We start from the raw sequence: 10,925 nt of genomic DNA, 5'->3' as shown, positions 1-10,925 counted from the left end.
CCATTTTACTGTGGAAATTAACCGACATTTACCTTATTCAGTTATTGCAAAAAAAAACATTACGCTTCCGTTTTTATGTGTTATTGAGAAACACGTAGTGTTGTGAAACAATACTTTGAACTGCAGCTTATTGTACACCAAAGTTACGGTGTGGAAATCCACTGCCGAAAGAAACATAAAAAAGATGTTGTAGTCTCTGTTTTTTTTTTTTTTTTTTTTTGAGAGAACTAGTGGGATGTCCAATATTTTTTTCAGTGATTCAACTGCGGACACTCACGATGTAATCAGTAAATTTTTAGTTGTTATTTAACAATGTAGAGCATACATTAACTGCAACTTTTAGAGTTGTTAATTTGTAACTAAGGAAACAACTTAGATTTCTGAGACCACTTAACCACTTTGCGTACGGCAGTAAAAGGCTAATTGATCTTTAAAGTGTATCCCCGTTGTCAGATGACCGCTACAGATCATGCTCGCACGACGCCGTCATGCCTTGAGCGTACGGCCAAGATCAGGTCAAGGGCATCACATTCGCAACTAACTCGCCTTATTGCTAATTAATATAAATGTAACGAGACCACAGTCCACCTGATAAAAGGTCATTAATACAATCCACGTACATTTAAAAAAAACATTTTTTTTATCTTAACGGTCGCTGTTTTCAAAATATCGGTGTTCTACCTGCCAGATATTTACTATTATATATATATATATTACATACTCTTTTTGCAATTATTAAGCTGAAAATGTTACCGGTATAAGGTTAGGTAAAAATTAAGTTACTACGGACTATGAGTTTACTTAAGTCATCCGTGGTTACAAAATAATGAAGCTAATGTATTTTTTTAATTTACGCTTCACGAATCTCAGATTGTTTGACAGGTTACTAGACCGAGTAAACCTTGGCTTAGAAAAGCTTAAAAGTAATTCTAAGAAATCACAACAGAATAATTCCAGATAACCTAATATATTTGCATGAGTGTCAATGACTTTCGAGTCAAATCGAGAAATATTGATTGTGATTTATTAAAGTTTAATCATTTATATACATTTACATATTATGCCATATGAATCAGTGTATTTTTACATATTTCTATGACAACTGCAATACTGTACTTAAGCAGGAATTATTTAACTACTAGCTGTCGTACGCGACTCCGTCCGCGAATCGTTAAAAAAAATAAGCAAACTATGTGTTCTTCCAGACTATGCCAAATTTCCTCAAGATCCGTTGAGCCATTCTGGAGGTACCTTCAAACAAATATCCATCCATTTAAATATTCGCATTTATAATATTTGTATGATTAAATAAGTGAATCAAATCGTGAATAGGAATGGTTTACGTAATGATTTCTTCGGCTATGGTCTACTGAACGTTGTTAACTTACTTTTATATCTTTGACTCATGGACTAATAGTAAAAACCAATACCTTGATCTTAATACTCTTAAATTACGTTGATGAATTGATGAAGTCGAAGCAATTACCGTTAAGGTTCCAACTAATTCAGTTAGAAAAGGGCACTACTCGAAACTGTTAATGTGCGTTACTATGTTGTGTTATAATGTTGAAAAAATGTTTTTTTTTTTTACCTTTGGCAGAATAGTCTACCAATTGGGTATTATTTTTACTCTATTCTTTATTCTTAATATCACTTAAACCACGAAAAATATTATTTACTGTATCAAAACAAACTTTTTTTTACAAAAAATAATATTAAAACCAATCGTTCTACATAAGCTGCGTAATGGAACTGCTAACATAAATAAAGTATAGATTACGTAAAGCGAATGCTCCTCATTTGAAACCAGATCGTAATTCATGTCTTGTTTGTTAATAATATAAGAAGCATTGTTCCTCGAATGCTACCATTTCCGCTCTAACTATATCTAAGGTTACGATGTTTCCAAATAACGTACCTAACATTTTCTATAAGCACTTGGTAAAAAAATCCTAAGTATTATTCTAGATTAAAGGACTTATGTAGCTATCTTTGCTTTTTAATTTACAGGTTATTAAAATAAGTATAATTTTTTTAACCATAATATAATGTTTACTCTCCCGTATTTGATATTGAACTCGACAGGTTTTGTTTTTGGTAAATTAAATTTATAAAAATGTTTTTTTGACGCTTTGTCTTAGTTTGAAATTCCTAATTATAATTTCAGAACTTAACACTTAAAAAATGAACAAGAATAAGGTTTGTTTACAGATTTATAAGAGGTAGAAATAAGAGAGGTAAAAAATTTTTAACTTATAATAATAAACATTTACTAAAGAAAAACTTACTGCCACTTCCTTTTATCGTTAAGTTTAAGGGAGGCGGAGTTGCCCATGTTAGCTTGTGATCGCAGGGAATTTGTAAACACAAGATCCGCGAATAATGTTAAAAGAGATAAGCACCCTTTAAAACTTAGTAACACGTCTTAGCCATTCGAATATCAGTCAGACTTTAATCAACGCACAGGTAAACCACAATTGCATTTGACCATGACTTTCCCTATTCAACAGCGTTAGTTTTTGCACCACACTACTTAAATAATGCTACATAAACTCAATGTTACAATGAAAACTTAATAGTAAACTATAAAATTATTGAAGGTACTTTGATTGTAATTTTGTGGTGTCGATGTAAAATGATTATTTTTTTCTGTTAAACAACAGATGGCGCCCGGACTTTGTTACACTAGGTAGTTATCGATCGTTTGTGAAATTCGTGGTTTTACAATTAGTCTAGGCATTTTGTATAGTCCGAATGTAAGCATTTTTTTTTGGGTCTGCGTCAACCTCAAACACCGACTACATATATTTTTATTGATTAAATCATATAACTTTAATCTTAAAAATTGGACGTAAAAGTAACAATTAATAAAAAAAATAAAAAGGAGTTAGTTATTTTGGAGTTTTAAATGTGTGTCGTTAAACATTACTATAAATAACATTTTTAAACACACATGACACAGAGTTTGACATTCACAAAAAGAAATATGTCAATGTCAGCCAGTTAGGTTATTTTATTTTTCTATTATAAACAATTCACGCTGAATTCTTATTCAATCATTACATTTATATATTACGAGTACAATAAAATATATCTTAAATCATGAAAAAAGAAGGTGAGGTTTGAAGTCGAATATGTAAGGGATTATAGAATTAGACAATTACTGCCCTACTTGCATGTTACTTGTTGTTTTGTTGTAGAAGTTCAAGAAATTTTCCTTAAAATTCTGAGAGAAGAAGAGGATGTTTCTGCGGGTGTGGCAGCAATAAGAACACTTCTCACAGTAATAGAGAACTATAAAGGTTAGCATGTTAGAGTGAATTTAAATAACTTCTTTAGGTGTAGTCATCAGTTATTTATGATTTGAAAGAGTTTATATTCTATTTTAGCTCTCAGCATATTTGATAGGTTGTCTTAAAAATAGATAATCATCTTGAAATTGCAATACATAAATAATACCTGAGAACCTTCATCATAATTATACTATATTTTTTGGTGAAAATACATTTCAACGAGACTTTGGCATAAGCAAAATATAACACTATGTTAAAATCTGTTATAAAATTTGTGTAACAATTACTACAATAACACATCTACCTTTTACTCTTATCAGTGGCAACTGTAAGAGAGTTAGATCTGAACCTGCAGCTGGCAGTTGATGCAATGAGGCACTGTGACCAGCCCGTGGCAGCCATTTCCTCTGGCTGTGAGCTTTTCATGAGATTCATCACATTCGCCAAACTTGATGTAAAGGTCAGTAAACAAATTTTATGACTCTATTATATTTAATTTAGTTATTATTTAGAAGTGAGGATAACTATTATTACTGGCACTTAAAATAACTAGAATTTCCATGTCATGCTCATAAAAAGTATGTATTCAATAGTCATTTATTTTAGAAACATTAATATTTTATATGCATTTTTTAACACCATTTCTCTTTTTTGTTGCGATAGTATTGATTTTTTTCAGTCATTTGAAGAATGTGAGCAAATCATGTTGCAAAGAGGACACATATTTTTGAGAACATTACTTGAAGCAAGAGGAAAAGTGGCCAAACAAGCTTTACCTTTTATTAGTGATGGCTGTGTAAGTATCTTTTTTCTTTTAAGGAAAAAAAGTTATATATTCATCTAATTTTACTGTCTCCTAAGATATTTGAACATTTTCTTTAAAATATTGACCCTGGTTAGTGATTACATTTTCTTCTACGAATTTTTTTTCAGAAAATTCTAACACATTCCAGATCAAGAGTAGTGCTACAAGCCATGTTGGAGGCTGCTAAAGCTAATAAAAGATTTCATGTTTATGTCACAATGTCCGGCCCTGATAATAGCGGGTAAGTAAAAAATATAATTTAGTTATATCTGCCTCTAATAGTCCTGTTCCAACAGACAACCACTAAAAGTGATAAACTCGGGTTAGAGAAAAACCTATATAAAAGAGACAAATATTGCGGTCCCATGGAATCTGCTTAACCAAGTTTAACTGTATTTTAAAACTTACCTTGTCTTACCTTCAGAGTGTTAATGCACAAACAGCTAGTTGCGGGCGGTGTGGACGCGACGCTAATCTTAGATGCAGCTGTCGGCTACATTATGGAGCAAGTTGACATTGTCATGCTGGGAGCCGAGGGCGTCACCGAGAGTGGTGGCATTATTAATAAGGTAATTTTTCCTCTTAGCAACTAGAAGCTAATTGTTACACTGCTATTTCTGTTTAGAGAATAGTTGTATGAATCGGACCCAATGTGTCCTGTCATTTTATTTAACAGTTTTAGCCGCGCCAGTGTAAGAAAGTATGGTTAGATTGTATGAAAGCTTATAGACGTCATTAGGGATTGAATTCAGATATGGCGGCTGATATATATAGAAGAGTAGTAAATACTGTACCAAGCCTCGATAGGGAAATGGACAGGTTGTTGATGACAATGAGTCGTGGTCACGCTAGTGAAAATATTTATTTAAATAAAATAGTTTTAGATGGTTAGTAAGCTAGTAGTTACTGGAAATGTGGTCGTAAAATATTAATATATATTTTATTTGTTCTAGATCGGTACATACAGTTTAGCGATGTCAGCATTAGAACTGAAGAAACCGGTCCATGTTTTAACAGAGAGTTTTAAGTTCTCAAGAACATATCCTCTCAACCAACTCGACTTGCCAAATGAATTCAAATATCTATCAAGTGTTTTGAAAAACAGCAAAGATCTGTCTAAAGAACATCCCTTAGTTGATTATACACCCCCGGCATATATAACTCTGTTGTTTACAGACTTAGGAATACTAAATCCATCTGCCGTTAGTGATGAACTAATTAAACTGTATCTATAAGAATCTTTTATATAGAAATAAATGTTTATATATTTATTCTGATTTTCATTTACCTTACCATTGTATTAGAAGTACTACTATTATTCTGAATCTAGTTTTAAATCATTAAATAAGAGACTTGGGTAATAATAAAATATTCCAAAATATTCGAAACCAAATCATCTGGCACTTTAATTGATATTTTACGTAAAAATATTTACATTTCACATGATATTAATACTAAAAATAATAAACATTCAAAAAATACAGCAAATTATCTCACTTCAATTGCGATGAATTTTCACTAACAAAACATCTGTACAATGAACATATTATCTCTGGTTTTTCAAAGAACGACAGAGATAAAAATACATTTTCGTACAAGTTTTTGACAGTGGAAACTCACCTTAAACCATAGATTTATAACTTATAGATATCTAACCCGCTGAACAAAATTGAGGCGAAAAGGCCTCCGGAGGTTTTTTGTTGTATTAAATTCCCTCAGTGTTGTCATTTACACTATAAAATGACATTTATGAACAACACCATCTATAGGTTATAAAATATATCTATGGCACTAACTATGTAGGCAAGACAAATAGTACAATTTGTTTTTTTTTAATGTAAACAAAATTTATAAAATGGAAGCACGTTATTTATGCCAACATAGCAAATCTAAATATATTTCTTAAAATTAAAACAACACTCAGAAGCTCTTGGTTTTTAAACGAAATATAATGTTAAAAATACAAAAAATAATACAGATCATATAATAATAATATATGTATATAATTTTAATGTTTTACGAAAATTTTTACACATAACTTTGTTGTTCTTGAAACACTGATCATAATAATTGATTTTTCAGTAATGCGATCTTAATATTATTTTTCTTAATATCAACATAATTTATAAAAGAGGACCAATCACACAAAATACAGTACGTTTCAAATGATAATGTGCCATTTTAGGTTATCGATGCACATATTTTTATTTAAAACGTTGTACATGATTTCGTATATGAAAAAAAAAACCATGAGAATTAAAGAACGTGAATACAGACAAAAAATTATTATCTAATTAAAAACTACTAAATAATTGACTTAAATATAAATTTTAATGACTAATAATAATTATAATTCGATATTCACATAAACTTTTATTCGATTATGCAATTACATAAAACTAATAACAGATTCATAAAGGAATTATTAATTCATATTACAATTTAATAAACATATTAAAAAATAATCATGAGTATGTAATTATTTTAATTAATTTCTGTAATTTATGCTTAATGTCACAAAAAAGAAGATCTCAAAATAATAATTTCAATTTAAATCGACATTATTGCAATTTTACATTTACAAAAAATAATAAGTTGCCAACAGATCTTTTACTGTTATACACAATTATTTTTATAATTGACATAAAATTCAATTAATTATTATATACAAAAGTCACTAAAATAAACAGAAAACTAGATTATTGTCTGTTACATTACGTATAATATGAAATAGAAATAATAACGCAAAATATTTACAAATATAAAATAACTTATAATTAATAATAAATGTACAAATATTTGATAATTATTGACAAAATAAACTTATATTAAAATTTAAAATTTCATTGAAAAACTTTTAAACATAATTATTTTCATCCCTACATTTCCATAGACAACTTCAATAAGTGGTTGGAAATTTAAAAACCAGAGTAAAACTAGAATTACAGAATTTCTGTTTCATTTTATTTTATCATTAATTTGATTGTATAGCAAATGTCGAAGACTATTGCTATGTCTTTTTTCTACAAATTGACTGACAATGCAAATGCTGTTAAAGTACATAATCTGTTACGGTATCTATAAAAAAAATCTCCATAAGAAAGATCTATTGAAAAATACTAACAATAATATTTTTGCCTTTGAAATATACTCGAATTAAAAGATAGATATTATTTTTTATTATAATTATCTAAAATTTGTTCCTGAATATGTTACCTGTTATAAATATTATCAATAATAGTATAAATCTGATGGAAATGCGGTCGTTTTTCCGCCTCGTACTCCCAACATCGCAGCATCAAAGCGTACACGTCCTCGGAACAACCGTCAGGTGCCGGCATTCTATAGCCTGGAATAAATTATTTTACGCATAACCAGAAATATAAAATCCTAGAATTTTACCAAAAAAAAATTGAAAGTAATTTATTTGTATATAATATAAAGTAAGTCGATTAAAACGCCTCGTGACAAGGATTTTCATATTTTTGGTATAAGAGAAATTTCAAATTATTTAAAAAATATGCTTCAGAACACTAGATGATGATTGATAAACCTTCCTAATTAAACAAACTTAGAGAAATAATAGTCTCTCTTTCTTACTTACTCTCTTACGCTTTGTACTTGTATTAGTAAGAAGAGAGAAGAGATATTTTAATCATTCAACATCAAATTTTTAGAGTTTATTTTGTTACCTCTTTCATCTCTGTCATGCAATAAAATGTTACTAAGCGTAAATTGTTTAAATTTTGATTGTGCTGCGTTTGAGTTAGTATTTATTTTTATGAACAATGACAGGGATGACAATATATACATAGGATGTTTTTTGAATGCTTACCGGCGTCAATTTTCTCCCGAGCTCGTGAGTTGCTCATGCCGGCGTAGGGAGTGTCGCCCTTAGAGAATATCTCCCACATCAGTACCCCGTAACTCCATACATCGCAGAGTGACGTGTACTTGCCTTAAAACATAAATAATTACATATTTAATTTAAAAAAAATTGACTTTTTAATCTTACTAATATTATAAATGTGAATGTTTACATGGATGGATGGATGGATGGATGGATGGATGTTTGTTAGAATGTTTCTCCGGAACAGCTCAATGGATCTTGATGAAATTTCGTACAAATGTAGAACATAGTTTGGAAGAACACATAGGTTACTTCGAGAGTCGCGGACGACAGCTAGTTTACTTATAAAATTTAATAACGCCAACAGACTTTAACTTTATGACAAATACGAATTAAACAACATTTTGATTGATTAAAAGATTTTTTTTTAAATACCGATTTAGACCACACGTTTAATTTACTCTTATGTAAATTATTATTTTTATCATGCGGACAAAAAAAAATATTTTTAGATACCAGATACAAATCCATCCCTTTAGTGAGTACAAATAAAACAATAAATGTAGTTCAAATTTCATTACACAAACAAAATAACAAGATCATCACATCTGCAACTGCACTTGTCTATGGACAGAGTTCGTTTCACTATTTCGGCGAATTCAAGAGGTAGTCACTTTAAAAAACCCTTACCGAAGTTGAGGGCCTCAGGTGCAGTCCACTTGATAGGTATCTGCTTCATTCCCCCCGACACGATGTACTCCTCCTCCTCTCGCGACATGCCGAAGTCGGAGATCTTGACGGTGTGGTCGTCGGCGACGAGACAGTTGCGTGCGGCGAGGTCGCGGTGGATGCAGTTCTTGGACTCGAGATATCGCATGCCGGCCGCCGCGTCCCGGCACATCGCCAGCAGCGACCGCGAGCTCAGCGCGCCAGCTCGTGTGCGCAGGAATGTTAGCAGTGACCCGCCTGAGATAACAAACGGTTATTGCCTTTTTTATTCTTATTTATAATACTATGTTCTACATCTATGCCTTTTATCGAGATCCGTTGCCGTTCGAGCGTTACTTTCTAAGAAAAATACATCCATACATCCAAACTTTTAAATATATAAGTAAAATAACATAGTAAGATTGAGAAAAAAAATGAGTCTTATATAAAAAAAGCTATTTTTAATAACATAGTTTTTTTTTTTCGTAATGATCATTCGTAATAAAATAATACACATAATATGATTATAGAAGACCATCTTAAAAATATTATAAATGCAAATATTTAAATGGATGGATGAATGTTTCTTTGAAGGTATCTCCTGAACGGCTCCACGGAGTTAGTTTTTTTTAATTCTGCGTGGACAGAGTTGCAGGCAACACTAGCTGTTGTTCAAATAAGAATATACGGGATCGAAAAATACAGATAACAATTAATTATTAAAAAGCTTAAGATTTATTTTGTTTTTATTTAGCTATACATCGATCCTTTTTTTTTTCAATTTGAGATATGCCGTCAAAATACAGCGTTCGTAGTTGAAACGCATTGTATAAAAAAATTAATTGTACTCGTATATACCTGGCACTAGTTCCATGACAATCATGATGGGCTGTTTCTGCACGGCGATGCCGATGAGACGCACGATGTTGGGATGCTGGTACTGCTTCAGTATGCGGCCCTCCTGCAGGAATGTGCGCTTCTGTTCCTCAGGCAGCGCCACGCGGCAGGTCTTCACTGCCACTTCCTGACCAGTCGTCTTTAAACGAGCCTTGTACACGTCTCCGAAATTACCCTTAAAAGGTTCATTATATAAATAAATTTATGGTGGGTTACTGACTAATCAAAATAGATATGACGTGGATCTTTCACACTGTTATACATACGACATTCGTCATCATTTTTTTATTTATTTGTTATAATTTTTTTCATTCGTTCCTTTAAACTTAATGTTTAGTTTAAAGCGCAAAACCAAATTCTGATTAATTTTATTGTATACTAATACAAAAATCATTCAACTGCTATGAAGGTACAGAAATACCCATCCACTTTTACCTCGATGACAAATAACATATTATGACAATTGTAGTTATACAAGTTATAATAAAATATTAAAACACCCACAAAAACAATCATTAATTATAGTTAATCGAACACACATGCTTAGAAAAAGAAAAAACCAACTTACCCGTCCGATCTTGTCGAGCAGTATGACATGGTCGTTGTTCAGTTCCCAGGTCTCTCGCGGCACAGCGCGGCGGAGCAGAGCGCCCGAGCGCGCGGTGACTGGCACACCACTCGCCCGCTGCCACGCTATCAGCTCACCCACTGAAGGGAATGCAGCGCCCTCGAAACGATAGTGACCCTGGAAAATACATCAATATTATCTAAATTTGTTGCTCCATCGATCCGTATCTCCGGTCTACTTGCGTATGACTACAAAACGGTTATCTGCTAAAACCTTATGAATGTATTATTTTGATCAGAAAACTTGACGTCTTCGAATGAACACCACAGGTGTCAGAATTACTCAGTCTCACGTAACCCTGTTAACCCCTCCAAAGGCATAGTAAAAATAAAGTGCCCTAGAAATCTCGTCCAGGGCCCTGGTAGCACTAAAACCGGCACTGCTGTTATCTAGTCCTATATGGAAACGGTAGCGATAGGCTCGTAACATCAGAGAACAGTTTTTACACTTCCTAGAAAATATACAAGGTAATCTGTTGGTGAAAGTTAGAACGAAACTTTACAAGAAGATTTGAAATTCATTGTGTGACTGACCTCCGGTGTGGTCTGCACGATGAAGTGCTTGTGTTGCCCCCAGCAGACGGAGAGGACGAGCTGCCGCGCGTGATTGCGCGTCGTCTCCCGCACCAGGTAGTCTCCGTCGGCTCGCAGCAGACGCACCACTTCTTCGCGAGGTAACACCCCATGGAACCACTCCTGCTCCACCAGTGATCGTTCCGTCTCACTCACGCTCACCTGATTATTG

The 10,925-nt window shown here is 32.4% G+C and overlaps 2 protein-coding genes across 6 annotated transcripts in view; one reads left to right on the top strand and one right to left on the bottom strand.

Moving 5' to 3' along the window:
- Positions 1-2,993: 2,993 nt before the first annotated feature.
- LOC106713220 (translation initiation factor eIF-2B subunit alpha) lies at positions 2,994-5,333 on the top strand. Its single transcript, XM_045679434.1, has 7 exons — positions 2,994-3,115; positions 3,201-3,302; positions 3,614-3,753; positions 3,973-4,089; positions 4,227-4,339; positions 4,523-4,667; positions 5,052-5,333. The coding sequence occupies exons 1-7, from the start codon at positions 3,103-3,105 to the stop codon at positions 5,331-5,333; spliced, it is 912 nt and encodes a 303-aa protein (XP_045535390.1). The 5' UTR covers positions 2,994-3,102.
- A 1,649-nt stretch (positions 5,334-6,982) lies between these two features.
- The window catches only part of LOC106713140 (tyrosine-protein kinase Fer), a 45,716-nt gene continuing 41,773 nt past the window's right edge, over positions 6,983-10,925 (bottom strand). For 3 of the 5 annotated variants that reach the window (XM_045679427.1, XM_045679428.1, XM_045679431.1), the window contains 6 exons: positions 10,715-10,915; positions 10,122-10,298; positions 9,515-9,728; positions 8,639-8,914; positions 7,934-8,056; positions 6,983-7,447 (listed from right to left, as the gene is read on the bottom strand). In XM_045679427.1, the coding sequence (XP_045535383.1) occupies positions 7,311-7,447; positions 7,934-8,056; positions 8,639-8,914; positions 9,515-9,728; positions 10,122-10,298; positions 10,715-10,915 (1,128 nt within the window). In that variant the 3' untranslated portion in view covers positions 6,983-7,310. The remainder of the gene's footprint in view (positions 7,448-7,933; positions 8,057-8,638; positions 8,915-9,514; positions 9,729-10,121; positions 10,299-10,714; positions 10,916-10,925) is intronic. The other 2 variants (XM_045679430.1, XM_045679429.1) reach the window with 2 other exon arrangements.

The sequence above is a fragment of the Papilio machaon genome, chromosome 9 (assembly GCF_912999745.1).
Source record: "Papilio machaon chromosome 9, ilPapMach1.1, whole genome shotgun sequence".
In the NCBI taxonomy this organism is placed as follows: Eukaryota; Metazoa; Arthropoda; class Insecta; order Lepidoptera; family Papilionidae; genus Papilio; species Papilio machaon.
Note: the sequence above shows the minus strand (reverse complement) of the source record. Positions and strands in the feature narration are given on the sequence as shown.